The sequence below is a fragment of the Hippoglossus hippoglossus genome, chromosome 12, assembly GCF_009819705.1.
Source record: "Hippoglossus hippoglossus isolate fHipHip1 chromosome 12, fHipHip1.pri, whole genome shotgun sequence".
Lineage (NCBI taxonomy): Eukaryota > Metazoa > Chordata > Actinopteri > Pleuronectiformes > Pleuronectidae > Hippoglossus > Hippoglossus hippoglossus.
Genome location: NC_047162.1, coordinates 9,554,521 through 9,567,551, shown reverse-complemented (window position 1 = coordinate 9,567,551; position 13,031 = coordinate 9,554,521). Strand labels below are relative to the sequence as shown.

General features: G+C 39.7%; 1 protein-coding gene across 10 annotated transcripts in view; it reads left to right on the top strand.

Annotated features, from left to right (window-relative positions):
• Positions 1 to 13,031, top strand: part of nup214 (nucleoporin 214) — a 39,210-nt gene that overhangs the window by 3,349 nt on the left and 22,830 nt on the right. For all 10 annotated transcript variants that reach the window (XR_004615647.1, XR_004615643.1, XR_004615646.1 and 7 more), the window contains exons 8-25: positions 266 to 372; positions 497 to 563; positions 1,216 to 1,339; positions 3,807 to 3,965; positions 5,593 to 6,034; positions 6,122 to 6,258; positions 6,354 to 6,442; positions 7,179 to 7,265; positions 7,548 to 7,697; positions 8,291 to 8,449; positions 8,565 to 8,668; positions 9,037 to 9,216; positions 9,591 to 9,679; positions 9,765 to 9,848; positions 10,175 to 10,477; positions 10,564 to 10,731; positions 11,056 to 11,167; positions 12,699 to 12,762. Coding sequence is in view for 5 of the 10 variants with exons in the window: in XM_034602540.1 (XP_034458431.1) it covers positions 266 to 372; positions 497 to 563; positions 1,216 to 1,339; positions 3,807 to 3,965; positions 5,593 to 6,034; positions 6,122 to 6,258; positions 6,354 to 6,442; positions 7,179 to 7,265; positions 7,548 to 7,697; positions 8,291 to 8,449; positions 8,565 to 8,668; positions 9,037 to 9,216; positions 9,591 to 9,679; positions 9,765 to 9,848; positions 10,175 to 10,477; positions 10,564 to 10,731; positions 11,056 to 11,167; positions 12,699 to 12,762 (2,625 nt within the window). In the remaining 5 variants the exon portion in view is untranslated. The remainder of the gene's footprint in view (positions 1 to 265; positions 373 to 496; positions 564 to 1,215; positions 1,340 to 3,806; positions 3,966 to 5,592; positions 6,035 to 6,121; positions 6,259 to 6,353; positions 6,443 to 7,178; positions 7,266 to 7,547; positions 7,698 to 8,290; positions 8,450 to 8,564; positions 8,669 to 9,036; positions 9,217 to 9,590; positions 9,680 to 9,764; positions 9,849 to 10,174; positions 10,478 to 10,563; positions 10,732 to 11,055; positions 11,168 to 12,698; positions 12,763 to 13,031) is intronic.

Sequence of the window (13,031 nt, the reverse complement as noted above, 5' to 3'; positions counted from 1 at the left end):
CTTCATCATTTTTTATTGTTACCTGACTCACTGTTAACAGCTCATCATACAAGTTCTTCTTAATATTAACTTGATGTCAGTTGGAAGAATGTGAATGCATACGTTTCTCAGTATTTGTAGGGAAATTCTTTTAATGATAGCAATGATAAAATCTGAAATTATAAAGCAACCAAAATATGGTTCCACCACACAGAGGTGTCATCTGTTGTTAATGTACTCTAATGAATTCTAAGTAATTCAATTTTATGCTATTTTATTTTTACAGAAAAAGGATGAGAAGGTGGAGACGAAGTATCTAAACTTTAGTGACACGGTGTACGGCAGCTGCACTGAACGGCTGCACCACTACTTCCTGAGCCATGTAGAGGACTGGTAAGAAAGATTGTGTTCAAGCACTTATGCAAAAGCCTTGTCACTGTTGACTTTAAACATTGGTGTTTGTTTTATTGTGATGTCATATTAAGTTTTGTTTTGCTTCATTGTTGATTTCTTTCAGGGACCTTGTGTTTGCGGCATCAGCAGCTTCCATTGAGGTCAGCGTCATATCCAGACAAGATGACAAGGTACCTAATTAAGTTACAATTATTACTAATAACTCTTCAGAAAATTCAATGAATATTTCCCATCCAAAAATTCACATTACATGCCCTACCACTGTATATTGCTTCAGCAAAGTACACACAATTTTGCACATTGAACACACCCGGTCCAGCCATATACTAGATTTAAGTTAGTCTTGTTTGTTTCTAAATGAAAACAATTATTGTGCATTTTGTATGTCATTAAATCGGTTTTAGATGATGACAGACTGTGTTCAGACTCAGAGAGAATGAAGCAGTTGCAATGATGCTCAAAACCTGTCTAGTCCGACTTCTTTTCCCACAGAAAATTGTTCAGATTGATTGAGCAGAAACAATACTGGCATTGGTGTTAATAAAAACGTGCCAATTGGATTCCTATTGTAGATGTGCTCAATTTAGTTTTTATTACTGTATTCAGTTTGAACTTTAAACACAAAGGTATCTTGTGTTTTCAGTGATTGACAAACTAAGACTTACTTCTTTGAGTGAAAGTTGATTTAAGCAAAGGTACACTTGATTAAAAGGTTCTCATCCTAAATTTTACCTGAACAGATTTTATTCTCATATTCTGAAATGGCTTTGATTCTCATTTTGATGTCTGTAGACTGATGTCCACAAATTATCGTCCTTTTAGATATGGGAACTTTGGATCCTGGAAGATGCAAGTCGGGCTGAGCTTCCAGTGACTGCGACAAATGAAGACACTCTACCGCTCGGCTTCGCCATAGACTACACCAGCCAGCAAGAGATCTACATCTGTAAGGAAAATTGTTAGTTTTCTGTGAATGTTTGTTGTTGAATGGTTGCACAGTAGAATTAAAGGATTTGGGTCAATCCATGTATAATCATCATACCTCTATATTTCCCCATCACATAAGAAACATGTGCGGAATTAACTTATCAAGTGTTTTTGATTCGACACCTTGTTTGTCAAAAAAACTGTTTATGAAGACAGATTATAAAATGGCTTTCTGAAAAATACACCACGTCCGATATAAATGATCACTTTTTTAATATAAAAAAAATCCCTTATACTGGCACAGAATAAGTAGAACTAAGATCTTAGACATATTTTCTGCTTGGAGCCATGATTCAACTGAAATCACAGCCTCTCCCACCCCAAGATTTGGACAAATTTAAATTGGATCCCTCCTCCTTGCATTTGCCATCTATGCGCTTTTGGACACCACTTTTATTTTCAAATTGTCATTATCGTAAATGGTGATGAATGTCTGCAGTAAGGCTCTCTGAATGCACTAGGTGTTTCACAAAATAGTTAATTGGAAGAATGGATGGTTTGCAGGAAATTAAACTAGTTTTGTAAGGTTTGTGCACAGCCTGCGCCCAGCTACCACCCACCTCAATCAGCTTGTTTTAATGAACATGCATTCATGCTGATACTCGTTCGACATTTATCTTTTTCTAGTTCCTTTAAAAAAAGTTCAAAGCACTGTGGCCCTCTCAGTTTGTCCTTTTCTGATTCCTAAAAACATTTTTGTAGGCATATTAATGATCTGGGGGTTCCTGTCATATCTAAGTTAACTTTGAATTTCAGGTTTTCTTTGTGCACACAGCCTCCACTGCAGTGTTCTCTTGCAGCGTGTGTAAAGAATAGTGATAAGCTCCCGTCTCAGAACACTGCTTAATCTTAACTGGCCCAGTCTGTCAGACATTCACGTAGAGCTGCCGTTGCTGTCTCGTCACATCTCTCGGTGCTCATTCTAAGAACTCCCTCCCCATTGAGCAAAAAAAAAAAAAAAAACCTGCAATTTGAGCAGTATTTTGACATGATTGTAGTAGATCTAAACCTTTATCCGGAGTGAGACATTAGATAGGGGAAGCGAAGGGGAGAGTAACAGGAGCGTTATCTGTGGAGAGGAGAAAAAAATGTGCTCATTAAAATGGCTCAGACAAGCTAGAGGACCACAACAAACAACAAAGCCCAGACAATCCTGTTGCAGAATGCTGATGAGGTTTACTGTGTGCCTCTCCCTTCTGTTCGCTCTCTCTTTCACCCTCTATCTCTTTCCTTCTATCTTTCAAACTGTAGTTTCATAACTGAGATGAAACTCAACATTAGAGGCTGTATTTCCCTGTGTTTGTTCTCTTCATTGCAGGCTTATTTTGTGTTGCGTGAAAGACAATATTTGTCATCTTCTCAATTTGTTTGAATATATGCAGATAATATAATACCAATATACTTGCATAATAGGATGAATATAGAGTAGATGCAAACTGTAGTTGTCAGAGAGTTGAGTTAGAGGTAAGTAATCCAAAACTGAGGTGAACTGAGAAAGAACAGCCACCGCTGTTATGAGACGCAGCTGTAGAGGGAACAACCAGGACAAAGTGTTCTGTATACATTAGTTATGTATTTGAAGCAACTGGTATCAACTCTAACTAATGCATCATTAATGTAGGACGCAAATATTCAGTTTTATCATTTACATGTTGGTTCAGCCTGGATTTTCCATTTTTGTCTGCAGCCCACTACACCCTGCATGACTTTGGAAAGTTGGACTACGTCCATACTTCAAGCGTATCGATAGCAGAGATGAGGCATTTTCAAAACAAATATTTAATAGAGTGAATGTAGCCACGGTGTGAGGAATAGGAAGGAGTTTTGGGGAGCTTCGGCAGCAGCATGGAATTTATTGGACAGGTCAGTAGTCTTTTTCAGCGGAACACTCGCTGCTTACTGATTTTAATGACTGGAGGCCAGAATGGACCAAAGTTAATTGGATAAATACAGAACTGACATACAGTGTTTGTGCTCAAATGCCGTCAAGACTTTAATGATTAAAGTGACAAACCGAATTTTGTTTTCACAAACAGAGGAACCCATAGAGAGCAGACAGCACTTGCTGCTAATCGTTTCCCTTGTGCAGCGGTATGAATTGGGAGCTGTACAGAGATCGAAATTTCTCACAAAAGTCTTATTACCGTCCAATGGAGATTGCACACAGATATGGCTCTCAATTAATAATCTGTCTACAAAGTGTCCCACCAGAGAGCTGCAGAGATTTCTCTCTGATTCTGTGTTCTGTGGAAAATGTGTTTTTAGAAGGAGGAAATTTGGGAGTTATGCATGATAGAAAGATGGAGTTAGTGTGTGTAAGAGTTATGTGTTTGGTATTTTGTTTGAAATTGTGAACATTTTTTTCTGTATGTCATGAAGGCAATTTATCTCTGAGTATCTTTTTCCTCCCTCTGTTTCTTTCACAGCTGATGAGAAGACCTTACCTCCAGCGCCCACGATGCTAATTCTATCCACAGAGGGTTTACTCTGCCCGTTTGCTCTGCTCAACCTCAATCCTGGTGTGAAGCAGCTGGTCTCAGTCCCCAGCCTGATCCCCCTGGAGGGGGAGAGACTGCCCAAGCTAGGTAAGACATCCGATAATGTTTTAGTGTGAAACATTGTCAAGAGGGTTTCATGGTGATTCATAATCACACCTCTCAATGATATGTTTCCTCAAGTGATAGTTAAGTAGTGTTTGCCAGTTTTATCCATTTCCTGGTGTTTTGCCATCATAGGCTTTTGACCAAATTGGTCATCAGAACCATCGAACATGTGATCAATTTTGTTCTATATGCAGTTTAGTGTCCTCCTCCTTATGCCTGCTACAAACTAGAGGATTTTCTAACTTTTTAATGATTTATAAAATGTGGGGAAACTACAGACATAATAACAATAGATTTAACCGATTATTAATCTTTTATGATCGCATGATTACACACTTTAAACAAACGAGTGATTTCTGAGTGGCGATTCTAGAGACTTGGGAACTCACAGAAACTTGTGAGATCAAACGTGACTTCAGAATAAAAACAAACCTGGATGGCCGGCGTCATCAGCTGGCTGCACTTTTCTGTGGACACATTAAAATCACTCATACTATTGTCACTATACCTGGTACAGGAAAGTAAACTCTTATTTACGCTGTAGGCAGCCAGTTTCAGCTCTAAACCCAAGTATGCAACTTCCGGTCAATGGCGCTTTTCTGTCAGCTCACTCTCATTGGCTATTGTGCGTTTCTGCTCACTCACCCAATTGCCCATCCCTTAATACTACAGTCTAAAGTCTTCCCCTTTTTGATTTATAGATATCAAACATGTAAGTCATGTTTATGATTGGAAATCAGGGAGTGTCCAGTTGGTGACATTAGGTTATGTCTGTGAAACCCTCAAATTACAGGATCATTTAACTAGATCCTTTTCAGATCAGCCTTAAAATGTCCCCGCAATCGTCGGCTGGGTTTGAATCAGACCCAAAATCGGGCCGATTATCCTCAGGCAATCAGGCACCAGTTGTTTATGGAGGTGAGTTAGTTACACAACAACCAGAGACCAGTCAAATAACACGTCTAAATTTATCCCTCACTAGGCTTATCTTAATTTCTTAAATTACCCTGACTTTTATTCTGTATTTTAGCTCTCAGTCTACAAATACACAAGTAACGCTTGAAGGACTTATCACAGTTAACATCATAAGATATGACCCAGACGTTGTTTTGGGTTTGAGTGTAGTGGTGATGACGGCAGAAAATAATTGGAAAGCCTTTGGAAAGAAAGTACAATTTATTAATACGAATAATTGTTTACATTTTTCTGTTTCTGTTGATTGTTCTGTTTGTGGAAGAGTTTTTTTTAAAATCTAACAATTAGTTGTTGTTCAATCATTTTTCATTTTAAATTCACTATTCTTCATGGAATGAGACCAATCTTGTTTTGATCGTGTAGTCAGATTTGACAACACTGTGTAATGCTTACTCTTCTATGACGTTAGGAGACCAGTGTTTCTAACCAATCCAAAGTAATTCAGAAAGAGGCTCGTTAACATTTGTACAAACTTCTTTGAAGTCTGATAGAAATGTGGTTGCATCTAACCCACCATGAAAAATGTGGATTTATTCTAATCTCTGAGGCTAATTTCAAGTGCTCCTAAAATTAGACCAAACTTGCCTAACATGTGATGAGATCAAATGGCACCTCATATTCCTTCTATTCACAGGTTCTTTGGCAGCCCAACCACCAAAAGCTGCTGCCTCCTTCCCATCTGCCCCAGCCGTGTTCCAAAACCTCGGCCTAACATCAGCAGCTGCTCCCACTCCTGCAGCTCCCGTTGCCTCTTCCGCCGCTGCTCGGTTCGGCTTTGCTACGACAGCTCCTGTGACAACGTCCTCATCGGCCTTCTCTTTCTCTGTCCCATCTACCAGCTCCCCCTCAGCCCCTACAGCTTTCTCCCTGGGGGTATCCACGCCTTTTGGCTCAGGATCCTCAGGCTTTTCCTTTGCCTCCAAACCTCCCTCTGATACTCCCTCAGCACCTTCTGCATTTTCCATCAGCACGCCTTCCATCAAACCGTCAGCGGTAGCAGCCCCAGCTCCAGCTCCAGCACCTCACAGCCTTGCTGCTGCCTCCCCACCCACAGTGAAAATGAATCTGAATGAGAGGTACTGATATATCATATAAAAGAGGATATAATGACTGACACATTCTTCATGTTTGTATATATACAAATCCATCATCTCTTTCCTTAGGTTTTCAGCACTGGAGACCCCAGCACAAGCCCCACAGTCTTTCCCCTTCACTTCTCCAATACCCAAACCAGTTGTCTCCAATTCCAGTAGTTTGACCGCCCCTCCGCTTGCAGTTGCTAAGCCACCAGCTGTACTAAGTGAGAAAGTCTTGTTTTTTTACATTAATGAATTCCTTAATTCTGAAGTATTCATGAGTAAGAATGTCATTCTAATATTGTTGCTTGTGCCTCAGCCCCAGTGCGTCCAGTTCAAACCAGCATGCCGCCCACCGTTGTCCAGAAACCGACTCCTGCAGCCCAGAGCCGAATCCAAGCTCCACAGGTTGATTTGTTTATCCTTAAGTATTTTTTTTTCCTGTTCACATATGAAATAGATGTCTTTCAGTTGTTTTGTTGGTATTTGACTAAAAAACATATGGCAGCCATTTTCATTCATCTTCAGCTTGGCTTTATAAAATATTGTACTTGGATACCCCCACTAGATGTGTATGCAATGCTGAACAGTTGAAGGGAAGACACTGTGAAACTTTGAAAGCAATGATAGTGATCACAAATTATAAAACGATGAGACACCATGAACAAGAAATGAGAGCAGAAGTATTGTGGTGTTAAACATGAATTATGGGACAATTTATATTAGGACAAAATTAGCTACAATTATTTCCTGTCCTCTAATAATGCAAGGAGAAACGGTATCTCAGCACAGCTACATTGTTTTAGCAACACATTAGCCTCAGACAGCTTATTGCTCCTGTATTTAAGTTTGCTAACATGGTAAGCAGTGAGCTGATCAAAGAAAACTAAAATGAGCAAATAACAATCACAAAAATGCAATGAAAAGTAAAGAGGAGATAAAACGCGTACGATTTCCATGGTAATGGATCTGACAAGATGGTGGATATCAGTGCAATTCTGCTGGTAGGAGTTGCTACTATCAAACGCATACTCGTATGAAACCAACTGCTGGAGTTATACGACAACAAAGTGTGTTTGTTTTTTCTTTCCCCTGACTTTCGAACAGAAGGTTTTGATGTGTTTTATCTCTGTCTCCTGTTCAGACCCCTGTGGCACCTGTGAAGGCCGTGGAGAAGCAGCCACAGCAAAAGAAAGAGTCGGATCACATCATGGCCGGTATATTTGAAGAGGTGAGACAGTCTACACTAAAGTAACATGTGCCACTGGGACTTTTAGTTCCTTCTGCAGCAGCGTATTTAAAGTTAAAGTCATAGTTGGTTACTGAATGGAGCTTTGCGTATGAAATAAAATTTGATTGCACCACGTATAAAATGTTTCAAATACCAAATATGTACACCCAGTAACTGCTATATAATGTTAGTTAACTGACATAAACCATCAAAACTAGGACTGTATGGAAAATTTTTCCTTTCATTGTTTTGTAACTCAGCGTCTCTTTGACTTGTCATCAGATCGCACACTTCCAGCAGGAGTTGGATGACCTTAAGGCAAGAAGCGCAAGAGCTGATTTCAAGGTTGGCACCAACGAGGAGATGAAGGAGTTGAGGAAGGAGTCAGAGGACCTACATATTTTCACGCTGGAGATCAAGGAAACTACAGAGGTGAGACCATGGAACAAAGAAGATGGATATTGTTTATGTATGTGTAGAGTTTCCTCTTCAGGAATTAAGCACTATACAAACCATTCCTTTAAGACATTTTAAGACTAAAGAATCAAAGTTGTTTCACCCCATTATCACACAAATGACTAAAGTGGCCCTAATCATTGTTACAGCACTTGTTCATGTTTGCATCTTTATTTCTCAAGTTATCATAGTTTATTTATCTGACATAGAATCTCGTAACTTCACAAAAATATGTTTGTTTTGCTTCCACAAATGAATGGTCATCCCAAAAAAAAGAGAGAAATCTCTCTCTCTGCAAGAAAACATTTTTATTTTGCCTGCTCCGACATGCACGAACTAATCAAAAATGATTTTATTAATATCTTGATCACATGGAGTGAAAACCTCAAAGAGGACCAAGCTTAGATGCTTAAATCATTTGTATCGGCAGAATTATAATGTGACCTTTGTCCAAAACTGCGCCGTCATACAGTGCATGTTTTGTTGTTTTGTTTGCTCTGCGGAATTAATTGTATGACATATTCTGTCTTGTCCTCATCCAACCTTTTTTTCCTTTTTCTGATTCTCAGTCTCTCAATGGCGATATTGGGACCCTGAAGACCACCTTATTGGAAGGCTTTGCTGGGGCAGAAGAAGCCAGCACCCAGAGTGAGCTGAGCAAAGACAACAATAACAGACAGCTGCTTTACAAAAAACCTCTGGACCCACGCAGTGAGGAACGACTCAAGGTGAGACAGGGAGCAATGGATGACTCAAATCGTTGCATGAGCGGACACTAAAAAGATTCTTCAAGCTTGTATAAATGTATCACTGATATTTTATTTTATTTTTTCCTGGATTCAGGAGATTCGCAGACTGTACCAGTACGTTACATTTGCTGTGGAAGACGTCAACGATGTGTTGAATGTGGAATGGGAGAAACATCTGGAGAAGAAGAAAAAGCTGAAGTAAGCACGAAAGACATTATTACATATTATGATGGAGTATTAGGGTGATATTAAAGAAAATAAATTCTGAGATTTCGAGTCATCATAAAATTACAAGAATAAAGTTGACGGTTTCTTGCACAATCTTGTCAAAAATCCTGATACTTATGATAATGATATGCTGATGAGCCAAACAATTAAGTATTTTGTTATTTGTGAAACATGTACTTTAGTATAACTTAACAAGATGCTCCACATTCCACAGGCTCTTCTTCTGATGATCCCTGTCTAAATTGACACGTGGCCTATTTCTACATAGTATATTCTACAGAGTATTTTTGATAGTTTCAAATTTTTGGATGGAGTGTGATTTGCTCTCCTCTTTACAGACACATGTCCGTGCCAGGGCGTGAGGGTCTTTTCACAACACTGGCCAACAACCTGTACATCATCGAGCAGCAAAAGCACAGGTTGGACCAATTGGTTAAAGACCTCAGCTCACTGATGCTCTACAACAAGACGACTACAGCAACTGCAAACCAAAATACTGCTGCAGCAACAACTGCTGGGTAAGGAAGTGATGTGGGGGGGAATAAAAGGCTCATGGATAAAAGTGTTAAACTTTGTTGATTTTGAGTCACATACCTCAAGTGAACGGTGACGTAAATGAGCGACAATTTGAATCTAGAGCAGTTTTTAAATAATTAAAACAGAAAAAAATCAGATCGGCGGGTTGTTTTCATAACTGGGTGGTGAAATAGCTCATAACATAACCATCATACTTCATGAATAAGTTAAAGAGTGCACTCATTTCTGTCGGTGTGGCAGCCTTCGGGGGATGTTAACATTCAGTCTAAATGTATGTGTCACTGCACTTTGAATAGCTCTCTGAAAAGGTTTGGTTGTTTGCAACTTAAAACATTGTTCCTATGTTTAACTGCAGTTTGGAAAGTGAGCTCGAGAGTTTAAGGGATGCACTCCTGAAAGCCAGACTGGACACTTCCCCTCCCAAAACCAAATCCAGATCTCCAGGTATTAATCATGTTTTTTTAAATATATATAGAAAGTATTAATTTGATTTTAATAAATACTAACTGTAGATGTTTTTCTACATCAGTCAAGATCTCACCAGTGAAACAGTCCCAGCTACGCAACTTCCTGTCAAAGGGGCAGATGCCTCCTGTCCGCTCAACTGCACCAGGTACACATCTCTTGCTCAAACCAAGTTAACAAGAGTGATACTCATCCATTCTTCTTTTGCAAATTTGATTCACAGGCTTGAATTTGGTGGTTTTATGAACATTAATATTTATTTGACCTTGAATCGCAATCAATCTCAACTCAAAGTAACAGAGAGAGAGAGATACTACACATAAACAAGAGTAGACTGTTGAATTAAACAGACCTCTTACTTCAACAAACATTATAAGATTCTATCGTACTCCATGATTTCAATGAGATAAGTGTTTGAAGTCTATATACCACAGATGTTTATTAATTATGTGTCCTTGATGTATTCTCTCTCAGCCAACCTGTCTCGATCCGCCTTCCTTTCACCTAAATACTACGAGGACTTGGATGATGTGAGCTCTACCTCCACCCTGTCCCAGTCCCTGGACCCCCACCCGGCTCACTTAGAGCTGGAGGAGGAGGAACTACAGCCAGAGCCCCTCCTTGTTATACCCCAAGCACATGCCACCCCTCGTCACCCCACTGTCGTGAGGACCCCCTCTATCCAGCCTGGCTTTGGAGCAATCCAGTCTACGCCTTTAACCAAACTTCACCAAGTACAGGCTATGGGCTTTGGACTCAGCCCTATCGCCAGCCCTGGTAAGTAATTCACATCATGTCAAAAGGAACACGGATGTACAAGGATTAAACATTACTAGAGATGCTTCACTGTGTTCATATTTCAGTTCCAAGCAATAAGATCAACCTCAGCGGGCCTGATAGCACGGCTCTTGCCACAAAGACGGTCAAACATGGAGCCCCACCAGCTGAGAGGACCGTACCTGTCACCAACCCCGCCCAGCAGGCCGCAGCCACTGCTGCTCTACGCAGGCAGATGGCCAATCAGAAGACGGGTAGGAAGAACATTCAACAGTCACCAGTTTCTGTCTGCAAGCGAGAGTTGATTTAAATATTTATCTTTAAATAATGATGAAGATTTATTATTAAGTATTTAAAGGCAACACTGCGTAAGAAGCTGTTTATTTAAAATCCTGTTGCAGTGCCCACTATAATTCACCAGGGGGAGACACAGACTAACAGAGCAAGCTATGTGAACCTGAAAGCTTTAAGTTTCGGTGTAATTACAATACCATCGAGACGTTCATGTCATTCTAGTTTATTTTATTTTTGCTATAAACACTGTAGTTTCATCTGTCTGTGTCCTCTGTGTGTTCCAGCTGTTGTCGGTGCTTCCTTGACAGAGTCCACTTTGAAGATAGTCCCTCAGGTCGTCAATGTTCAAGAGCTCAAGGAGAAAGGGCCTCCTGTGCCAGCTTCCAATATCATCAGGTATAACTCAGACATTATACAGAATTATCAGGTCCATGAAGTGTTTAGACAGTGACACCATTTTTGTGAGTTCAACCAAAACATTACATTAACCAGTTGTTGGTGGTTTAGAGCCATTTTTTATTCCTATTCCCTCACTTTTAGAGGCTCAAAAGTCACTGGACAATCTAACAAACCTAAGAAGAGTTGTTTTTAGTACTTGGATGGAAATCAGTTGTCTGTGACTACCTGATGTCTGGAACCCTTGAGTTGTTTACTGCAGCAGCCTTCAGGTGCTGTGTGTTTGAACATGGTTTTCTCTTGGTGAAGACAAAACTGAAGGCTGAAAACCCCACATTTTGCTTGAGGTGACTGACTTGGCTTTTGGAAAATATTCCATTTCTTTGCCTTGAGAAGCTCTTTGCTTGCTTTATCCATATGTACAGTGATGTGTATTCTGCGTGCGTGAGTTACTGACTGAGACTGCTCCAAGCTAGTTTTACTGCATTCTTCTTTGATTTATCTTTTTGGTCCCTTTTAATACTGGTGCAGATAATGTTACTTTGGATTTTGCTATTTCTCGTTTTATGCAGTTGGGAATAATAATAAACTATTCCATATATCTGCCATGTCCAAATAATCACTCCTGTATATTTACGGTTTAATATTAAGCATATTATATTTATAGCATTGACTCATGTTTGTAATTGCTAACTAAACTTGCATCTATTTTGGATTCAGTGAGTAGACAGTCTGTCAATGTGAGTCCTCAAGGGGTCCAGTGTTCGTTTCTAGTGTCTCCCCTCACCATAGATCTGTCAGGTCAATGACTCCACCTATTCTTAGCCAATGAACATGACCGGCAGAAACCCAGCTTGATTCCTCGATCATGACATCAGTTTCATATTTTATAACGTATAGCTCAATGTGTAATTATTCATGCTTATTTTATTGGTTTTTACTTCAGCACAAGCAGACTCGATTTTAAATGAAACATAAGTTTAATATAAAAACCAGGACGCTTGAGAATGGAGCCAAAACAAAACAAGGAGACAGCACTGTATGTTCTTTGCATAATAGTCTGTTTTCATGCCATCATCCTCTTTACTTGACTTCCTCCATGTTTTTCATTTGGCTGTTTATTCTGTACATGATCCACCCGCACTCCTGTGCTGTCTCCGGCACCCAACTCTTTCTGCGTCACTGGACCGTGCTCCACTTTATTGCTTGATATTTTTGTCGACCATTTCTCCTTGGGGCTTTGCCAAATAAAGTCTGCTCACAATAACAAATAAGCAAAGTAAGGCATTGTGAGAGTAAGATGATTATGAATGTCGGCTTTTCTCTGATCCAGCATTAACATGGTGAACTCTTTCCCTCTGTCAAACGGCCATGGTTCAGACATTCCTTTAAATGATTCCCAGTCAAGAACAAAATGTTGTGCGTGCGTGTTTTTATACACTTTGGACACCTCAATTTTCTTCAACACAAGTAGCTCATTTCCTTTGATTGCACCTGAACACTTTCTTTATTCTCTCTCTTTCTCTCTCAGCTCACCAGTTCCAGATCCAGCAGCTCAAGTCTTTGCAACAGTTTCTTCCAACCAGGCTAAACGAGTGAGTATCTTCTATCCACCACTCACACGGCTGTCATTCATCTTTTCACATTTGTGTGTTGCTGTAGTCTTGTCTCCTAGATAACACATTGTTCACAAATGCAGACTTCATAAACACACTTGAATGGCTAAAACACTAAATCTTCATAGGACTGCAGAAACCTGCCAAATAATAAGAACATAAAAACATTTTCACAATTTCTGAAACAATATGTAGAATATGCTATCTTATCCACCCCTACCACATCTACCTAGATACTTCCTGATCAG